General features: G+C 46.5%; 1 protein-coding gene across 3 annotated transcripts in view; it reads right to left on the bottom strand.

Annotated features, from left to right (window-relative positions):
• VPS8 (VPS8, CORVET complex subunit) overlaps positions 1–21,931 on the bottom strand; it is a 66,498-nt gene that overhangs the window by 24,465 nt on the left and 20,102 nt on the right. For 2 of the 3 annotated variants that reach the window (XM_027650481.1, XM_027650480.1), the window contains 18 exons: positions 20,813–20,903; positions 19,669–19,715; positions 18,940–19,029; positions 18,557–18,603; positions 17,869–18,091; positions 16,956–17,045; positions 16,123–16,174; positions 15,794–15,836; positions 15,010–15,082; positions 13,027–13,146; positions 12,381–12,452; positions 9,801–9,920; positions 8,775–8,831; positions 8,323–8,405; positions 6,936–7,020; positions 5,823–5,921; positions 3,265–3,354; positions 2,811–2,857 (listed from right to left, as the gene is read on the bottom strand). In XM_027650481.1, the coding sequence (XP_027506282.1) occupies positions 2,811–2,857; positions 3,265–3,354; positions 5,823–5,921; positions 6,936–7,020; positions 8,323–8,405; positions 8,775–8,831; positions 9,801–9,920; positions 12,381–12,452; positions 13,027–13,146; positions 15,010–15,082; positions 15,794–15,836; positions 16,123–16,174; positions 16,956–17,045; positions 17,869–18,091; positions 18,557–18,603; positions 18,940–19,029; positions 19,669–19,715; positions 20,813–20,903 (1,529 nt within the window). The remainder of the gene's footprint in view (positions 1–2,810; positions 2,858–3,264; positions 3,355–5,822; positions 5,922–6,935; positions 7,021–8,322; positions 8,406–8,774; positions 8,832–9,800; positions 9,921–12,380; positions 12,453–13,026; positions 13,147–15,009; positions 15,083–15,793; positions 15,837–16,122; positions 16,175–16,955; positions 17,046–17,868; positions 18,092–18,556; positions 18,604–18,939; positions 19,030–19,668; positions 19,716–20,812; positions 20,904–21,931) is intronic. The other variant, XM_027650482.1, reaches the window with a different exon arrangement.

The following is a 21,931-nucleotide window of genomic DNA, read 5'->3' on the forward strand; positions in this document are numbered from 1 at the left end:
CCCCAGCAAGCCAACTGCAGCTTACTGTGATTACAGTGTCAGTCACTGGACTGGAAGTGATGCGTGCCCAGAAACAAAAACCTCACCCAGGTACTGAGCAGTGGCCATAATATGGACACAGCTCCACAAAAACTGGTGTCCAAACTCCTGTGTTCTGACATTAGAGAATGGAGCTTGGAAGGGCCAAAGAAGAGCCCTGAATTCTGGCCTCCTGCATTCACCACCCACTCCTCCCACCACAAACACCCTGTGAACATCCCTGGTGCCTGGGAGGGAGGGAGTGCTCTACTCCTTCTTTGAGTAGATTAAAATAAAGCACATTTTACCTAAAATCATCTCTTGTCTACCAAAATAGGAAAAATGGCAAGTCATACATTTATAGCACGAGAACAAACTTCTAGTCTGGAAATAACTCTGGCACTCAGTATTCACGATTTCGTGAGCAAGCTGACCTTTCCTTAACCACTTCATCAAGAAAGGCAGAGAGCAGAGAATGGAAAGAAAGTTGGATTTTGATAATATCTAAAACTAATCAACAGTCCTGAGCCTTGCAGGTCCTGCTCAGCTCCGTGGGGTGATGTCCATCTCCAATATAACCATCCAAATGTCTCCCCCTGCCATGTTCTTCCCCAAAAGGAAGAGATAAGTGCTGGTTTCTCAAAAAACCTGGCACAAGGGAGCCCTGCAAGAGTCACAGGCAGTTGGTCAGAGAGGAGAGCCCTTGTAACAAAACTAGAAGTTGAGGTATGTGTTAATGTATTTATAAATCCAGAACACTGTGTTGCTAAATAAGTTAATATTGGTGGTATAACAAACACACCTCACTGTGTTTGGGCTTTCTTAGAGGAAAAAACCCAAGAGTTTAAAGTGGTAACGTAGCAAAGGCTCTGATTAATGAGCTGAGCAACCCCCACTACATTCTCTGTTTCCTGGGGTTGCTTTATGCTACAAACATATAGACATTTGGTTTTAATTTCCCCAGGCAATTCCTGTTAACCCTGTTTCCTCCCTGCCCCCCTTCCACCTCCTCTAAAATAAATCCCTAGCTAAATTAAATGGGCCAAATTAATCCCTAATGCAATTCCACCAACTAGGATAGTTAGACCAGCACGATGAGTTGTGTCCCCATATGATAAAGCAATCATTTGTATTTGAGACCTTAAAAAGCTCATTTGCTGCTCTAAGAGTCTTTATTTTAATAAGAATTTTGTTCAAAAAAAAGGCATATAAACATTTAGATTGACTGAAAAGAGAGAGATGTTTTCAGCAGAACCTAATCACTGTTTTATGTATGAATATACTACAAAGTGTAGGTGTTTCTGCAAAGCAAGATTTTTCCTCCTTCCCTGCCTCTCTCAGGATCCAGTTCAGCTCCTTTCAATAGGTCTTAAAGGAAAAAAACCTCCCAGCACTAAGAACAGACCTGGGGACCTAAGTGTTGGTAGAAAAGGGCCACGTGGACCAATGCACCTCATGGCCCATCAGCCCTGGGGGAAAAGCAGGGATCTGTGGGAAGCTGAGATGCAGGAAGTTGCTCCCCATTGCTGGTTGGAACATATCACATGTTGCTAGTGATTAGAAGGTAAGTACAGCAGAAATGGGGCTATTTAGCTCTAATTATGACAGAGTGAAATTAGATACGTTTATTACTCAGAGATTACGGGAGGCACTCTGTGCATAAGATTAAAATCCAGGTTAATTACTACCTTCACTGGCTCCCACTTGCTGCAAGTGATAGCACAGCATAAACAAAGTCCTACTTACCTTCCAGCTGGGTTTCATTTCTGCTTAACTTCCTTTTTTATTTAATTAATCATTTATTGACTAAATCACCTAATTTCGTTCCTATAAAACCCAACCAAGATATTTTCTTGGCAGAATTCTGGTTTTGTTTTGACTTCTAAGGTACACAGGAGGTATGGAAATGAACACCTTCCACACAAACTCAGGAAATAACAAAACATGTCTTTGGGTTTCGGTGTTGTGTGTTGGGTTTTTTTGCATTTACATCTAACAAAATCCAGAAAGTGATTAATTCCAGCTTTTAGCTTCCAAAGAATGCTTTGATTTACACTTCAAGAACTAAATACATTAACACTTGGACTTGGATAATATTACCTTTTCCTCCTCCTCCTAAAGCACAATTAATTTGTAACTAATTGACAAAACAGGATCCCTCCTTCGATTGCATCAACAATTGCTTGAAAGCAACTGGAGCTGTGCATACATAATGTCTTACAAAATAAATAAATAAAATCAAGGTCTTGTAGCATTTGAAACCGATTCAACAGAAAGAGAACACTCAGTGCTGAAGAACCGAGAGAACAGGAGCAGATGGAGCAAGCAAGTAGGTAAGAGAGGAGCTTGCAGTGAGATGTGGCAGCAGTTCTGAAACAGGACAAATCAAAGATGTCAACAGACCAAAATGCTTTTCTGTTTGTGCTAAACTTGGGCACCTCGGCCAAGTAATGGATCAGTGGGTTTCTGGGAAGGGCAATGGCAGGTTCAGTCCCAGGGTCCCCATTCCACAGGCATTCCCAGCTCCCCTCAGCGTGGGGGAGGCACACTGGAGGCACACTGGAGGCACAGCACTCCCCAGGCAGGCAGCTCCAGGGACTCTGCTGGAGGACACTCCCCAGAACACTTAATTCAGGGCTGTTCTGCTCAGCTTGGGGTAGTTTGAAGAGCAAGTCACCTTTCCTTAACCTAATCTTGCCTCTAGGCTGACTATTGATGCAGTGTTTCAAAGGAACTGGTTTTAATCCATGTTTTCAAGCTGTAGTTTGTAAACAGTCCCAATTTCTACATACCTTGGATCTAGGAGACTCCTCAGGAACTGGAAGAGCAAGAACTGGTCCTGTAAAACAGGAGGAGAATATTATTATTCTAAATACTGTGCCATTAAGCTGTGATTCCTGACCTATACCCATTACAGAAAACACAGTTCACAGTTGGTCCCTGCTGAAGAGGCTGGTTTGGGCATGTCCTGCATAAATATTCTGAGGATATATTTGCTGACAGTAACTCTGCTCTGTGAGTGCAAGCCATACCAAGGTCCAACTAAAAGATGCAACCAGCAGCTCTGAGATGGTACATTTTTATGGCCAGAACTCTACAAACAGGGCAAATCAATTAAATGTAGCAATTCCTGCTGCAGAGAAGCCATCACTTTTTTTCCTTCTGTTTCTGGCACAGCAGCAACCAACTTACCACCTAATCTCAGCAAGAACAGAAGCCCCCAGTCCATGGAGTTGGACACTTCACCTGGAGGGTGGAGACGATGCTCTCGATGTGCTCGCTGAAGTGGATGGCTGCCAGCTCAGCTGCCTTCCCTGGGCTCAGCACCAGCAGCTCCTTTGGGAGGGAAGCACAACAAAACCACAACAAAACCAACCTGCTTTTCATTCCATGGGCAATATTATAGAATCATAGAATCAGCTGGGTTGGAAGGGACCTCCAAGATCATCAAGTCCAACCCTTGATCCAATTCAGTCTTATCTTAAAAACCTCCAGGGATGGAGAATCCACCACTTCCCTGGGCAGCCCATTCCAAGGGCTGATCACCCTCTCTGGAAAGAAATTCTTCCCAATATCCAACCTAAACCTCCCCTGGCACAGCTGAAGACCGAGCCCTCTTGTCTTGCTGATTGTTGCCTGGGAAAAGAGACCAACCCCCACCTGGCTCCCCCCTCCTGTCAGGGAGTTGTAGAGAGTGAGGAGGTCTCCCCTGAGCCTCCTCTTCTCCAGGCTGAACAGCCCCAGCTCCCTCAGCCTCTCCTCACAGCACTTGTGCTCCAGTCCCTTCCCCAGCCTCGTTGCTCTTCTCTGGACCTGCTCCAGCCCCTCCATGTCCTTCCTGAGCTGAGGGCCCAGAACTGGACACAGCACTCCAGGGGTGGCCTCACCAGTGCTGAGTCCAGGGGAAGAATCACTTCCTTGGACCTCTTGGCCACACTGTTCCTGAGCCAGGCCAGGATCCATTGGCCCTCTTGGCCACCTGGGCACACTCTGGCTCATGTTCAGCTTCCTGTCAATCCACACTCCCAGCTCCCTTCCTGCCTGGCTGCTCTCCAGCCACTCTGTCCCCAGCCCGTGGGGCTGCCAGGGGTTGTTGTGGCCAAAGTGCAGGACCCGGCACTTGGCCTTGTTGAACCTCATCCCGTTGGAATCAGACCAACTCTCCAACCTATCCAGGTCCCTCTGCAGAGCCTTCCTGCCTTCCAGCTGATCAACACTCCCTCCAGCTTGGTGTCATCTGCAAATTATGCAGTGTCACCAAGTCCATCCCTGCTGTGAGTCCACCTTTGCCCAGATGAAGTGTAAAATAAAACACCCTCACACAAACAGTGAAGCTGGAAAAAACAGAAGGAAGGGTAGTTTGTAAAATGGCATTTTGGGAAGTTGATGATTTTAATACCCAAAAAGCCTTGGAGAACACAAAATTCTTCACACCAATGAGACCCCAACTCAGTCCTAAGGAGAGGAAGTCATTCATCAGGTTTTCTGACAACTGCTTTTCCCCACTGCCAAAGGACATTCCCAGAGCCAGCAGGAGAGAGGGAACAAAGCCCTCACCTGACCCTCAGGAATTTCTCAGTCCAATGGCAACAGTGTTTAACAGCCTTGAACTCATCTAACTAGAGGTTTAAAAGCAACTTTCCTATAACTGTTCACTGTGACTGACACCTGTCCAGACACGAAAAAACACTAAACAATTTCTTTATTGTAATAGAAGGAAAAAATAAATCTTTTAAATGCCTGTGGCTTTGCCTTCTGTCAAACTTGAGCTAAAAGGCTTCCCACCATACAAGTTTAGAAAGCCCAGAATACGAGCTTTTTGCTTCTAACTCTTCCAGATGCAGCCACACTTCCAAATAAATGAGAAGCAGCTGCTTCAAATCAATACTGTGTATCTGGTAACCCTTCCCAAAGACCCCTGCTGAGCCTAAAAAGGAGAAAACACCGCTTTACTGAACAAAAACAACTGTTTTATAACAGTAAGAAAAGAAAAATTTCAGAAACATACATGTGGGCAAAAAAACAACTGAAGAAGTTCCTTAGCATTAACTTGTCTGAGGACAGAAAAGGACCACTACTGTGACTGAAGAGAAGTCTTAGGGTTTATTTTCAAGATAAACCTCAAGGGACTGTGGTTGTTTAGGATGATGGGGAAAGTAAAAAGTGGCACTGACCACAAACTCCACTTTCCTGGCTTATCTCCAGATCACCCTGGAGGGGACTGACACCACCTAGAACTGCAAGTATTATGGATTCCCCACATCTACTGAGGGGACAACTATTTCAGGCACATCTCCATCCCCTGAAGCAGACAGAGATTGAAGACATGGGAAAAATGATGAGCTGGAGAAGTCTAGCAGCAATCTGTGTCTTAGAGAGAAGCCAAGACCCCATCTTCCCACAGGTCAGAAGTGCCAGGGTGCCAAGGCTGAACGCTGCCATCACTGTAAGATGAGGAATTGGACACCACCCACTGTGAGGTCAGGGATGGCCATGCCCTGACCTTGCTGCTGCTGGAGATAAAAGACTTGCTAATGGATCCCCTCCCTGCTGCACAGCACTCAGGAGCCACCACCCCCAATTAAGGCTCCATTATCCAAAGAGCAGCAGGAAACCGGGAAACCAAGGAAGCCAGCCTGAATCCAAGGGATGCACTTACATGAGAGCACTAAACCTTAGGTCAGAGCTGCCTCCACAGCTGTGACTAAACACTGGCACACTTGTGCTCACAGAAAAGCACCAGCAGATCCCAGAGCAACCAGCAGGAGCTGAAGGCCCCTGGGTGCAGGATATACTGTACTTACCTCCATGTGCTCCAGAGCTTTCTGCCACACCGACTGCTTTTCTTCAGCACTGTAGCCAGGCATGGACAGGATGTTGTGAATGTAGTTGAAAACTTCTTCCTGCAAGGCACAAAGCCATAAATGCTGCAGTGTGTTCTGCAGCACTGCTGACAGCACTGGGCTTTGCTAAGGGAGAGCCTTTCTAACGGCCTTGGCAGGGCCCCAGGGTAGCCCTCCCTTAGCAAGTCAGGATGAGTTATCAGCAGGAGAGGTTCTATGTCCCTAAACAGCTCCTGAAGAACTGCCAGGGAAAAAGAGCCAAGAGGAACCCCATACTAATGTGTTAAGCACTGAGGTCAAAGAGAATTGTTCTTCCACTATTAGAAATGTCCCCCTCTTGCTCACAGGGAAAAAGGACAGGACATCACACTCTAACCAGGAGCACAGGCAGAGAAAAGAGCACCCTGCCAGAGGGTAGGTCAGTTTTCCCAGCATATTCCTGAATCCCTCTTTGACATCAGCCTCTGCCCCAGGCTCTCCTGCACTGCCCTCAGCTCAGATGCTCTCCTGTTCCGTGGTTTCTGACCATCTCACTGTCACAACCCTCTGTTCCAACTCCTTCACCCACACAACATTCAGCATCGTGGTTTTGTAAGGAGCTGGTGAGTTCACACTTGCCATACTCTCATCCCAACTTCTCTTGGTGGTAGGGAAGAGAATATCTCAAAAAACTGTGGCAGATATGCAACTCAAGCACCAGCAGAAGGTAATTGTGAAGAGACAGTAAAGGGCAGAGAGATGTGTGCAGGGGATACAAGAGTGGACCGAGGGCAGAAGTCAAGCAGTATTGCAGTTAGCCACATCTGCAACCCACCTTGCACTCAGGGTTTATGTACTAGCATTGATTAAATTTTAAAATAAAGGAAAACTCTGAGGCTTTAAAAAAAAAAAATCAGCTCCTCTCCAATACACAAACACAAAAAGCTTTGACTGTAACTAAGAAAGCTCAACTGTAAAGGACATCTTTAAGTTAATTATGACAGAAGAGCAGGGCAGTTGTGCCCATCACTCTGGCCAGCAGGACAGGCTGCATGGCCAGGGAGAACAAGGGCCAGGAGCAGCAGATTTCCTCACCTTTCTCATAGGGTCCCGCAGGTAACAGCCGATGATTTTGTCATAGCGGAGCTGCCGCTCGTACATGAACTCACAGATCTGGAAGCTGAAAGGAAAAATCTTCCCATGTTAGGAAACCCCCACTCAGCTGAGCCAGCAGAACAGGAGGCAGCATTGGGAAGCATCTTCCATGGAGGTGTTCAGCACACAGGCTGGGTGGCTCCTGCTTACAGATGCCATTTGGTACCAGCCCCAGGCCAACTGGCCTTTATTGAGAACATTATCACAGAACAGAGAAAACTGGAGTTACTGAGGTGAGAGACAAGGGACAGAGGACATAAATCCTCAATGAAATCAGGTTTCACAGGTTCTGCTGTCAGAGGTGACCTCCCTTATTCCCACAGCACTCTGCTCTAAGGTAGCCCAATCCACAGAATTCATCTGAAGAAACTCGCTGAACATGACTCAACAGTGTGTCATAACACAGCTTCCTACCTTCAAATTTTAACAAACAGCTTCAATATTTTGAGGCTTTGGATAAAAACAGATGTAACTGAGGCAAAACAAATGAAAAGTTTGATAAATACTATTACACTACAGCTGTTAGCTCTGATGGAAGTGGTTGAGCTGGGGGGGGCCCTGGCTGTCACATTCTCTGAAGCAAGCACAAAAAGAATATATTTATTGAGTCTGAAAAATTGGATGGAGTCACTCCTTTTAGGACACAGGCATGGCAGCCCCCACCACTGCATGCCATCCCTCTGGTCCTTTGTAGCACAATGGATTCATTCATGTAACACCCAAACTCACAACGTGGCTGAAGGTGCCCTCCCTGGCTGGCTCTGTTCAGGCATGACAGACTTTTTATGGAATCATAAAGCATCTAAAGGAGATGCTGGAAATTTTTAGCCTTTCCAGACACTGTTTTTGTCTCTCCCACTCACTTCTAAAACAAGTACCGCGGGGGTGGCTCCAGACCCCATCGAGTTTTTAAATCCACCTGTGGGTCTCCTCCCAACGAGTCACCTCCATCTGCCAGTGGCAGAGCATTCCAGTATCCAACCATACCCCTGCACAAAGCCAGGGCTCTGGGACAGGGAATGCCAAAACTCATCAGCTCCCACAGGGCTTCTCCTGAAGGGTTTCCACAGCTCCACCCCCTCCTTTCTCAACAATGCTTTCTGTAAGAACACCCAGGACAGACAGAACGATTGGGACTAAACGTGACGGTCTCAAATGAAGCATGTGAGTGTGAATGCACAGGGAAAACCATCCCAAACACAGCTGCACGGGAGGAACAAGAAACGTGGAGGGGAAAAAAAAGCTGTGGAGGAGATTCAAAGGGAGTATTTAAATATCATACACAAGATCTAAAGGCAGCATTTACATAATGTGTACAGCAACTTACAACTCAGCTTTCTCTGCCATTTGGATAAGACGGCTCTCTTCAAACTGCACGATCCCTCCTGCCTGGAGCAGCTCCAGCAGGACCTGCAGAGATTGGACACCAGTTATTTATAGGGCAGCAGCAGCTGGACAGCCAGTGCCATTACAAGTACTCTGCTCCTGCTCTGGTATTAACACAGGGCTTATCTTCCTGACTTTTTAATTGATTGTCCATTAACTATGAAGGTCACGATCGAGAACTTCTCTGCTTCTGCTCCTGCTGCTGCCAGGGCTCTCCTGCAGGAATGTTGGGGCAGGGTCCTTCCCTCCTGCTGTGCACAGCACTGCCCAGTCCTTCCATGCTGGTGTCTCTGGCACATCACCTTCAGCCAACACGTGCTCCCCGAGGCCAAACCCTGCCCCCCAGCCCGGCCTTCCCTGGCGCTCCAGGAGTGTTCCCCTGAGGGCCGTTACCTGCTGCCTCTCGGAATGGCGGGAGTCGTCATCCGGACTGCACAGGAACTCCAGGACCTGCACCAGGGGCACAAGGTGGGGTGAGTGAGGCCTGGACAGCCCAGCTGGGAGCACAAACCTCAGAGCAGATCCTGAGCATCAGCACAGGCAACAGCAACACGACACAGCGGGACAACCTGAGCGTACTCCCTACCTGGTCTCGTGCCTAAACTGGGAATACTGGAGTAACCAAGGACTCCGGGGGGGAACATGTGACTCTGCACCAGGATCCAGAACCAAACTTTGGGGATCCCCAGGAATGCAGAGGAGCTCATGGAACCCCGTGGTCCTGCCTTGAACTACACACCAAAAAGCTGCAACCACTACACTGTCCCTCCTGATTTCTCTCCTGGACTGTGCCATCTCAGCCAGAAAAACAGGAAATCATGCAATTCAGAACATTTAATATATCTGGAATTAAAGCGTTTAATCCAAAGCCGTTCAGCCTCCACAGAGTTCTTTAGTCTTTAATTACAACAAAGGACACATATTTTGTAATTTGTTTTTTATTAGTGTCTATATATCCATGTTATCATCATAACACAGCTGCTGTAGCCAATGAAGCCTCTTCCCCAGTCCCAGGAATTTCTGAGACTTCATCTAGGATATAAACTTAACCCATGCAAGCTTCAGGAATCCATTGGTGCATCTCAAACTATTCCCAACAGCAGAGAAGGGCAGTGGCTACACAAACTAAAAATTACCAGCTACATAAACATGCTCTATGACCTCACTAATGTCATTTTAGTTGACACCCTTTACAGAACCCCAGGATGGTTTGGGTTGGAAAGGACCTTAAAAGACCATCTCATCCCTGCCCATGGCAGGGGGTTGGAATACCTTCCACTAGGCCAGGTTGTTCCAAGCCCCATCCAACCTGGCCTTGGACTCTTCCTAGGACCTGACCCTATTTCTCCCACAGTTCCAGCCAAGCTAAAACACAGACCCCACTGCTTGGAATGTCACACACACACACAGGATACTTGCCTGGTCAAAAAGTGTCCTGTTGACAAACAAGGTGTTGTTGGGCTTGGCAAGCTGACGGGCCAGGAAGGTGAAGAGACAGCCAACCTGTGATGGGGTGAAGTCAGAGTTCTCCACCATGACCTGAGGAGCAGCAGAGAGAAAAGGGAAAAATAAACCCACGAATGGTTGATTCTGCAGCTGCCTTTGGGAAAGCCATCAGAAATTGGGAAAGCAACAAGAAATCCCTGTAGAGTCATCGTGTCTCCTCCTACCCCAGACATCCACACCATCTCCTGTGTGAGTCCATCCAGAAGGTGAAAACATAAGTCACCTGAAGACACAGGCAGTGGATGTGCCCTTGCTAAAGCACCTCTGTCCTCAAGCTGAAGAGACTCCACCTCTCTGCCATAAACTTCTTGCACATTCCTGGGTTTTGGGTGTGAAGGGGCTCCAAACTCACATTTACCTCCATCTCTGCAGCCTGTGCTGATCTCTGGACACATAATAGGGCTTCTGAACAGAGAAATGTTGTCACGTGAGTAAAAATATAATTATTATAGGAGAAAAAAAAAGATACATTTCACTTGAAGCCCCAGGCACTCACCACTTCAGTTGTGGTGAGCAGAGAAGTGCTCTAATGACTAAGAAATGGCTGCAGGTTTGGGGAAAAGCTTTTCCCACATTAAATTAGCTGTTAGTCTATTAATATTTTGAGAAACTTGTGGCTGTGCTGACTTGAAATTACAGTAAAAGGAAATATCTAAGAGTCACTACAAAGGAGATTTGAAACTCAAGAAGGGCTTGTCACTTGTCTGGCACATAAAAAATGAGCATGATGTGTCCTGACTTGGTGTCTCAGACTTCTAAAAAATCCTGAACACTAAGGGAGAGTGAAATGCCCCTGTTTGGAGAGTCCCCTCTAAGAGCAGTGGGTTTAGCTGGGAGGAAATCCATCACCTGAATAACTCTGTCAGCTGAGGTCTCAGAATTGCTCCAGCAAAGCCCAGACATAGAGCAGCTCAGTTTATAACCTCAGTTACTCACAGATGGGGGTATGCAGCTGATTTCTTAAAGTGACCCAGAGTCCCAGATTCCCATGAGATGTCCATGGTTATGTGACACAAGTGGAGGGAGGCAGGTCAAACACATTAAAGAATCAAGTAGAGCTCTGCTTCAAACACCAGCTAATGCAACCACTCTTTTTCAATCTCCATTTTCTGTTTAAAAAGGTCATTTCATGGAGGAGCCTTGACAGAACAGTGTTACCTAACAGCACTAAAAATATGACTCACTAAAACAACTGGAGTGTTTGATTCATTTCAGCTTTGTTTTTCACAAGCTGGGTCCTCATCAGCCGATGTGCAGGTGAAAATACTGTATCCCTGAAGGAGCAACTCCACAGAGGCTGCAGGCCAGCCACAAGGACTTGCTAAAACACCATTTATTTGGCAAAGCTCAGATCAGTATTAGCAGAATGTCTGTGTTGGCCAAACTGTTTTGGAAGTGCAGCTAGTAACTAGGCAGGTTTTTGTTTTGCCAGTGACAAATTTAAATTAAAAGCTCCAAGATTTTTATTTTTATCCAAAAGGAGAGCAGATTCCAGACCAAGGAACTAACACCAACCTGTTTGACTGAAGATGCAGTGCTGTAGCACCCTCTCCCCTCCAAGAGCGGGGTGAATTCTGTGGTGGTGGAGCATAGAGCAGGGCTGGTGCCATGGAACAAGCTCCCAGCACCTCTGGAGCATGGCTGCAGTGCCACCTCCTGCTGCCAGCAGCTCAGGGCACAGCAGAGTGGGGGCTGAGCCAGCACAGGGGGGACAGCCCCCTCCCAGCCCATCCTGCTCAGCCCACAAACCCCCCCAAGGGGCACTGTCCCACCCACTGCAGCTCTGCCACCCCAGGCACCTCCTGTGCCCTTGACACTGATGGGGAAATGCTACTTCTGTTATGTTCAGCCATAAACCCCTCCAAGTGGAGTCCCTCATTAGTGCTGACAGCTCTGCAGGGAAGGAGAAGGCACTTGGCAGGGAGAGCTTTTCATGGAACATCCATTGTGAGCAGGGGTTGCACATGACAGTGATTTCTGGAGCACCAGGCTGAGAGCTCTGACATTTCTCTTCTCTCCCATTTACTGAAGATAGGCCTGTCATTCTGGGAGTGCTCCCTCCCAAACACAGCACTCACAGACACGGGGAGCAGGGATTTAGCAGGAAAGCATTGGCACCCTGCCAAGCACAGGATTCCTGGGACCTTTTTTCCCTGCTCAGAAGGAATTGGGGAGTGGATTCCATGAGAAGCAGACAAAAACAAACTTAACAGTGCAAAGAGGAGAGATCTGACAACAAAGTACAACCCAGGCGAAATCACAGACAGGAAAGGAGACCTCTCTGTCACCATATTTAACATGCATGAATCATCACTTCCAAATATCCAAATGACATCCTTGGCTGAGGTGAATCCATGCTCCTGCCCATCACCTTCCCAGAGGTGCCAGCCAGGGCAGGACTGCAAACACCTCACCCAGCTTACAGGCTCTACTGCACAGTGCTGTACAATCAGCCAGATGCAAACACAGAGGTTCATTTTCAGGCACACTCACCTTCAGAAGAATGTCCACAATTCTCTGTTGATATTCCACAGCTTGCTTGTCATTCTTAAAGTCTTCAAAAGTCTGCAGGAGGCAAAACACTGACACCTTGAGCAGAATGCTCTCAGAACACCAGCAAACACAAAGCAGCCACATCACAAAGCTGACAATGCTGTGAAGTCCTTCCTCTGCATATCCCTAGGCAGCAGGTTCCAAGGTATAATTTGGTCTTTTGTAACTACCAAAATGGTATTTACATATTCAGGTAAAAGTAACAGGTCCAAACAGACAGAGGAAACTCAAGAAATCTGGAAAGGTAGAAAAACAGATCTCTGTGCAGGAGAAAGAAGAAGGTACTAGAACGCTCTTTACAAATCCATTATTCTTGTTTTACCTGTGCTTTAAAGATTGCCTCTGCTACCAGAGCCTTCAGTGTGCAATGTCACGTTCATCAATTTATATTTAAGGACATAAAAGACTACTATGATTCCCCCAACAGAACATCTCCTAGAACGTGCATCAAAGCTGTTCCTGCCCCAAGCCAGGAGGTGATGGTTGTGCAAGGCATGAAGTCACTAACAGGAATGCCACAGGTGGTGCAGCCATGTGATGGAAGAGCTGCCAGTGCATTTTCCCCTCGGGGTCAGAGGTCTCTTACCAGAGCCAGGACATTGAGGAATTCCCGGGTGTCGAAGTGCAGCAGGGTCCGGACATAGGGATACACCTCCTCATCCACGGAGCCCTCCGCCGAGTGCAGCCGGATGAGGAACTCAAACACCTGCCAGGAGAATTCCAACACACATTCCCTATGGATTTCACACACTGGCAGCACAAGTGCATGGGAAGGCAGCATTGTTACCTGCCTTGCACTGAGGCTTTAAAGGCCCTCAGGAGCCCATCAGGGTTCCTACTGGAGTGATGTTTTCTGCTGCTTGTCAGCAGGAAAAAAATTCCCCCTCCCTCAGACTCACCAACCAATTTAAGATCAATCAAAATTCAAGATCAAACAAAAATTAAGGTTTATTTATACTTGCAGATGGAAGAGTGTGAAATTAGAAAACTCCCTCCCCTTCCTGGCAGCTTTCCTGAGAAGCCATGCAACTCCTCCTTATCCAGGGCACAGCTCTCCTTGTCAGCAGTTCCCTTGGGAAGAGCCAGTCACTCTGCCCCCTCACTTTGAGGCACAAAGCTTTTGGCACTGCAAAGACTGACTTTGAGGAGCTATTCAATTCTCTGTCTCCTCCACTGACTTTGCAGTTCCTGAAATTCGAGGTTGTCTTCCAAAATAAAGGAAACTCCCTTTACTGAGCCACTGCCAGAGGTGCCCTGACCCTCCCAGGGAACCAACAGGGCAGCGACAGCTCCAGGTGCCTGAACAGCCTCACACAGAGCTGGCTGCCAGCAGGGAGGGAGCAGACTGCTCCAGGCTGGCACTTGGGAATATGTGTGAGATACACACTGGGATCCCACGGACACCTGACAGGCAATGTGCTCTCCCAGCCACCCTCAGCAAACACCACCTGCCCTCATTTACTCCTATCCCGAGCTATTTTCCCTGTCACCACAGTGACAGTGAAGCCAGCAGGAATTAGCAGCTTGACTTTGGGACCCACACCTTCCCTGCTGGCTTCCTTGATCCTGATATCCACCTGCCAGCTGGGAATGCTTCAGGAAACAAACCCAACCCAGCAGACAGAAAGGTGTTACTGCAGCCCAGCCCTGAGGGCTCACAGAAAGGAGGGGCTGAGGGCTCCTCCCAGAGCTGCTGCTGCTGCCTGGGCTCTGCTTCCAGCTCAGGGGTGTGCAGGGGACAACCTGACAACCTTGGGAGAGGGAAACAGCAAAGGACAGTGGAGTTTGCACAGCCTCTGAGGAAAGGGTCTGCAGTAACCCAGAGCCACCAGCTCTGGATTAGGGGAAAAAAAACCAAACCAAACACAAAAAACCCACACAAACACAAACCTGCCCCACAGCCAAAAGATACCTGTGCCACTGTACTGCAAAGAGAAAGTGCAAAACACAGTGTGCCTCCTCCTACTGAAAGCCTGAAACTGAAGGGAAACGATAGAAACCCCAACAGATTTTTGTGGTAAAAGTGGACAGAAACTCTGGAAAAGTTTTTACAAGACAGAGGGATGATAGGGAGCATCCTCTCTTTTAAGAAATTGTCTGAGATGACTCCAAACGAGTCAAAAGCCTCAGAGAAACCTACAACCAAGAGCTGCTTAGAGAGGCATTTCCACCCACTGTTAAAATCCCATGTTATGTGCATTTGAAAACAGGGAAGATCCCCACATATTTGACACGTCATAGTCAAGTTTAGGAAGAAGAGAGAGCTACAAATTACTGGTAACTTTGTGGTAAAGAATAAGATAAACCCAATCACCAAGAACTCTACGTTCCCACACCCCAATTTACAGTTGAAAGAAGAATATTAAGTTTAAATGTTCAGAATGCAGAACAACTGCTTGATTTCATTCTTTAAAAACTAATTTGGTATTTACAGGAGGATGCACTCATATCACAAGGATGCAGCTATTAGACTGATAATGGTTTTGCCTCAAAGACCCATGAAATAAGACATATGCAGCTTCTTGCAAAAACCTCATATGGGAAAGTTGCCTTCCAAAAGGTTCCTCACCTGATTTTTCACCAGAGGCACCAGATCTTCAGGAATATCTCCCAATGGATATGCACGGCCTGCCAAGCAGCAGCTACAGAAAAGGAGGGGAAAGGCATTTTAACATGTCCAGACATTAAACAGATTGAGGGGAACTGATTTTTTATTTTCTGAGTTAGTTTCTAGATTAATCTTAAAACAGGGCAAACCAATTTATTTTCTAGATCATGAAAGCAAGCACTGCAGGCAGCACTGCTGTTAATATACACTGAGCCAACACACTGCAATTATTTGCATCTGAGGTGTCATTTCACAGCAGAAAAGTGCTGGGGAAGCTCAGGATTTCTCACAGAGTTCTTTACTTTTGAATTTTAGGAGTGACCTGCTGCAAATGACAGGCAACACAGCAAGGAGCAACTGAGCAGAGCCATCCCAAAAGGCAGGGCAGCAGGGCCAAAACAGCTGCTCAGGCTGTGGAGGCCTCCTTGCTCCAGGAGCACCACGTCACACCCAGGACTAGACTGCCTCTAACCCCGTTCTGAAGATAAAAACATTGGGCTGGCATATCAGCAGTAACCTGAGCTCTGCCTCCAGCTTGATCCTGCCTATCCCCTCACACCAGGTGCAACAAGAAGGCACTGGAAATTTAAGTCAGCTGCAGTGAGGACCCACTGCTGTTTTACACACCCTCCCTATAAGATTCTGCAACCCCACAGCATAAGAGTTTAGCAAATTTAAATGTAGCAAGTTTAAAATCTGGTGCCACAACGAGGCAGCACCTCACCCACTCCCCGAATGGCCTTACCTTATATACACAAGCAGCTTGTTGCCCATTATCACCTGCTCATCTACAAAACAAAAATTATTTGTCACCTTTTCTTCACAAGACAAGATAGATGCAAGTCTTCTCTCAGCTGTTGGCAAAACATCTCATCTGCACACAGAGTTTATCCCACAGAAAGCTGAGCAGCTTCACACACAGTAAACAGCACCAGAAGGCTCTTCTGTTCTCCAAGACCCTTACACTGGGTATGCATTCCCTTTTTGCATCTCTGTTGGAAGTGACTAGGAATATTCAAAACATCAAAACATCAAATAAAAAATAGACACCCTCAAAGGAAAAGAATTCTGTACCTGTGAGAGACTTCCCAGCATTCAGTGGAGGAGCAATGACTTTGAACAGTTTCTGTAACAAGAAAAAAGGCAGTGCTCAAGCAGCTGGAAAAGCTCAAAGCAAAGAACCTGTGTGGTTTTAAAGCAGAGATCAATGGGTGTTTTCCCACAGAAACTCTCTATCACCATGTCTTTTAATTAAAAGGCACAGAGAACTCCAAGACATGGCAAAAGGATGCTTTTCCCAGCTGATGTTATGAAAAAACAGCCTTCATTCAACCAGATCTAACCCTGAGCACAGGCCACACTAAGAAAAAGCAACGTTCAGCAGTCCCAGAAGTAACAGTACGAGTATAACCCACCACCCCACGTCCTGTTCCTGCATCTCCTGCCACCAGAGATTGTGCAAACCTTCAGCCCACCCAGCAGCGTCACCAGAGCCTTCAGTTTGGGTGTGTAGAATGAGGAATTTTCTAAGCACTTAGTTGTAGAAAGCAGAAGAGTTTTTTGTAGTCATACAACTAGTGCTTGGTTTCCGGGAGTTCTTTTTCAAATCATGAACAAGCAAGAGTTTCTTTCCTGAGAAAAATCAAATGAGATTACAGCTGCTAAAAACTGGGCATTGAAGATTTTCACATTCAAATGGCCCCAGCTCTTTGTTTCAGCACTATTGAGAAAACAGAAGCAGCGCTTTCAAAGTGAAGCACAGGATTTCTCTTGAAATGGAAGAGGGCAAGAACACAGAACACACAGAATGAGAAGATAAAAGTTTTTGGGTTGAGCTGCTGTTTCTCAGGAGGAATGTATGAATGAGCACCCCAATAACACCTCCCTGCACCCAGCACCTCTCCTACCTCCATGGGGCTGATGAAGTCGTTCATCCCACTGTTGTACACATAGATCATGGCATCATACAGACAGTTCTCCCAGCACAGGAGAACGACCTGCAGAGCAAAGCACAGTGCAGATACACGGCTGCTCTCAGCTCACCGCTCCCTCATTCCCCACTGCCACCATCCAACAGTACCACTCAAAGCAAAATAAGACTTTCCACTTGCAGAACTAGTCTCTGCAGGGACCCCAAATCCCCAAAGGGAGTGTTGAGGCTACTGCTGGTGCAGCAAGCATGGAATTGAACTGTTGAGATTCTAACGCTCATATGAGGTTAAAGAACAAATAAATAAAAAATCAGTTCTTCAAATCCCTTGACTGCACTAGTTTGCCTTCTTGCTGGGCTAGTGAATCAAAACATGAAGTTTCCATCCTTGAAATGGAAAGTCATGGCACTGGAAAGCAAGACGACTGAGCAGGAACACCTCCTTGCTCCACTAACTTTGTTGTGCAAGAGCAAAGCAGGCTGGCAGGCACCAAGCTGACAAATACAACCCAGTTTTTTGTGCCTCTTCAGCCTCTGATGTCAGGCAAGGTACTCAAAATGGAAAAGGCTGATTGGGAATGTCAGCCTAATCCTGAAGGACTAGAATTTTCCAACACACTCAGCTGCTGATGCATTGACTTACACCAAGTCACAAACAGGGGGAGCAAAACACAGCCACACTAAATAATTCCCAATACACTGAATTTGATCCCAGGGGCACAGGGCTGAGCTCTGTTACAAATTAGTGACCAAAAGGCACAGTTTGCACTACCTAAGTCTTGTCTGTGGAAAGGTGACACCTTGTTTCCCACGTGTTATGCTGTGCTTAAAAGCACAAGATGTTGATTTATTCAGAGGAACTCAATACAGTGTGCAGCACAACCACTCACCTGCTGGATGTCTAAGCTGGTGATATCCATATGCACAATGCAGGCTTCCAAGTTTTCCAACCTGTTCTTGTCTTGGAAGTGAAGCAGTAAGTCTTTCATCACCTGAGCTGTGATTCCCATCAGCTTATCACTTAAGATATATGGCTCCAAGCACTCCAGAAAGATGCCTTTGGCTACAGAATTCTCACTCATCTTATCATATATCTGGTTAAATAATAGATCCCTAGGAGGAAAGAAGAGTTTAGTTATCAAATAATCTTATTAAAATCTCATTACTTATCTACATTCTGAGGGCTCTAAATTAAACTCCATTTCCTCTGTATTCCCCAGGCTCAGGAACCGAGTGCCCTGTTCAACTCCTGCACTGGGACAAGTTACAGGATAAATCAGCTCTGGATGTTGCAGCAACAAAAGTGCTGTTAGAGGGGAAGGGATGATGATGACAGGAAAATCTATCAAAGCAGGTTCTTGGTTTGAAGCTGCTTTTCTTCTTTAACACATCCATGAAAATTTAAGAAATACCCTGAGTACTGAGTCCCCTGACTTTAGCACCAGTTTTTAAGCATTCCTCTACACCGTGATGTGAGATGATATGAAGTGATGGGATGGGATTCCTCTAATCCATGTGATGTCACGGGGCAGCACTGGGGGGCTACAGGGAGGGCTGGTGGTGTGCCCTGGGACTCACATGCGCTGCAGCAGGAGACAGTAATCAACGATGACGGGCACCACATCCTGCGGGAGGGACACAGAAACGGAGGGGCTGACAGGAATCCTGAGCTGCACAGCTCAAACTGCAGCCTGCCCAGCACAGAGCACAAACAAAGAGGTATCTGAACTGCCTGGGAGCTGGCACAGTCACACTTGGTGTCACTTGTGCAGAGGACAGAGGGCACCCAGCCATACCCCACGTCCTGGTTTCGTGAGTGCACACGACAGGTGAGAGTTCAGCTGAACCACAGCAAGATTTCTCAAAAACAGACATGTAATGTTTGGAGCAAAGCAAAGTCTGATTAAAAAAAAAAAACCCAAACCAAAAGATTCATACAAGAATTCTCTGGAGCACCATACCTGAAAGTGCTGCTCCATAACCTGGATCTTCCCTTGGTCAGGACATTTCTTCAAAGTCCGATCAGCGTAATGGAGAAGGATTTCAACCATCTGAATTAAAGAAACAAAACATTAATTCAGATCCTACACTAAGGAGTTTTCAGGCTGCTGAACACATTCTGAAGCACGAGGCTCACCTGAGCCATGTTTTTATCCGAAGCTTAAGTTCCAGTACCTTAAACAGCAAAACTTAGTTACCTCCCAATAAAACACACAGGAACAAAGTACAGCGATAAGTGTATATTTTAAACACATCCCTCCCACAAGAAGATTCCTGTAACAACTGAACTGGATCAGTTGAAGAGTTTACTCCATGCCCACATAAACATGGAGGAAAATTTCCATCCTGAGAGTCAGCACGTCACATACTGATGGTCACTTGCCAACCAAGGGTCAGGAAACTCTGGAGTTTTCTACCCAAAAGGTTTCTCTTCACTGTGAGGGGATCAAAGATCTCCAGACCCGGATGACAAACCCTTTTGGTTTGGTTTTTTCACCTAATGCTGCAGATTTTATCCCCACCTTGGTATTTCCAAGTTTTTTCTAAAATCCTGTTCACAATCTTAGGAAGAGAGGCACACAGACACGTTCCAGAGTTAGCTCTGGAGGACAGCAGCCATTCCTCATGGGAACACAGGTAGCACACACCAGCACACACAAACATGCAGCTGGAAGAGCTCAGTGACTCACCCTGTCTGCAATGACTGCCTTCCTCTTGGTTGTGTCCCCAGTCAGGCCTGGAAAGAATGAGGGGGAGAGGGGTGGAAAATGAAGCTTTTCTCATCTAAGCTACCTGTAGAAATACAACAGGCTCCCCAGCTCGGATGCCAAACCACTGCCCTTGAGAGGGTGAGGTCAGGATATGTAAACACACACTTTTGTGTTCTACTTTTAGCCCACTCTTCTTCCAAAAGGCTTGTTCTCCCAATTTAAAGACTGTTCCAGCACAGGAATGGCAAGAGCAGCTCTGAGTGCTGTTTAACACTGGGAGGACAGTTAATGGAGGGCTGTCAAAGACTGTACATGAGGGTAATTGCTGGAGGAGGTCTTGATGCAAAGCAGCTGAATGCAGTGCACTAAAAGGGGAAAATAATGGAAATGTCAACTCAAAAAGACAGTTTTTCATTATTCAAGGAATTACTATCTGTTAATTGTCTTATATCTGTGCATTAAAACATGACACAGCTTCATACACCAGCAATTTCACAGCAGGATCTTATCCTGAGAACTTGCAGCTCATCTGTCAAAACCATCAAAAGTTACTTGCTGTAAAATAACGTGTCCAGTACAAACCAGATCATTCAAGTGGCAGTTTCTGGCATAATTAACACATTTCTTATAACAAGCTAAGTGCTCACAAAGCATCCTCCTTTGGAGGAAACACAGGGCCAAACCCCAGCAGTTCTTTCAGCCACTGGTCAGAGGAGACCTGAATGGAAGTACCTGCTTGGCAGAGCCAACAGAAAAATCACACTGAAAGCTACCCACAGCTCAGGCATGACCCTCAGGAATATTTTAGCAGGCTGGATGTTCACCTCCTGGATCCACCTCCTTCATGGCAAAGTGACAGCAGATTGGAGTCACAACACAGACCAAGTCTGATGCTCATTTGAAATCAGCAAACTGTTAAAGGGACTGCAACTCAAAAAAATCAAACTGATCTATTGCTTCTGCCAAACCCAAAGCAGCACATCCTACTTTCTCTTCTTCAGTTCAATACTCTGCCTTTTCTGTTCTTATTCCCCTGAAAAAGTGATTTCTGTACACGCACAGGTTTAAAACCTTCCCTAGAGGTTTCAGTTAAAAACAAAGAAACCAACCAACCCAAACTTACCTACTACAGCCTTTGCTTTACCTTCATAGAAGGACCAAGCTAAAGCCAGGGCATCTGTGAGACGCTCTTGTTTCAGAAGGTGGTCAACTCTCTGAAATAACAAGGGACACTGGACCTCAGTCCTACAGAAAAGATGATCCTCTCCTCCCATGTAAGATCAGCAATTCCCAGCAGTGACAGCAAGGGGACAAGACACCTCAGAAGCTCTCACCACACTGCAGCAAAGGCCAGTACCCCAAGAGATGCTCTCAAATGTATATTTTCTGCTGAACAGTTCAAAAAACCTAAGAGATATCAGCACATCAAGCCCCTGTGGGTTACATGTTAGGTCAGGGGTTTGATGGATGGAGACCCACAGCATTAGTGACTCTGATACACAGAGAAGAGAAATCTTCCATGCCCCATCCCTGCCTCATCACCTGGAGCCCAACACACACCTCTGCCATGCTCTCAGCACACAGGGGTACTCAGCCCACCCTTTATCTTCTCCTGAGCTCACAGTCAGCAGCACTGAGGCACATCACAAGTATTTTCTGCCTTAAGGAATTATTAGCACCCAAGGTCGAGCACCATCAGCCTTGGTAGGTCAGGTCAAAGTGTTAAAGTATTGTCTGAGAGAAGAGAGATTCCAAGTGTCAGCCCAGCATCCTGTCCTGCAGCAAGAATTAACTCTCACCTTCACCCCCTGATCACCACATACTCAATTACAACTCTTAGGTCCCCTATGATAGAGGCACAACTGCAGCACAATACAGGAACTTAGAAAGGGGTTGACTCAGAGCACATAAATCTTGATTGACTTCTGATTTCTAGGAAAACCTGTGCCTGAAATCATGGGTCAAGAAAAGGCTTGTCACCACAGTTTACTAAACCAAAGTCAGTGGTGAATGGTTGGAGACAAAACCAGCAGAGGGAAGTGACTTGTTAACTAAAAACTCAACGGAGCTGAACTGTTCATATTCCATTAAAGGTGCAGAGAACAGGGAGCAGGAATAAAGAAAGCAATGGGAAGGTAATCTTACAGGAGAAAGAGCTCTGCTTAGCCTTGCAAAACTAAGTCTGAGAGAGAAGATGCATACACTGGATAAACAGAGTGGTGATCCAGTAAGGAAAACAGGT

This window comes from Corapipo altera, unplaced genomic scaffold (assembly GCF_003945725.1).
Source record: "Corapipo altera isolate COAL_440 unplaced genomic scaffold, ASM394572v1 54, whole genome shotgun sequence".
NCBI classification, from domain to species: domain Eukaryota; kingdom Metazoa; phylum Chordata; class Aves; order Passeriformes; family Pipridae; genus Corapipo; species Corapipo altera.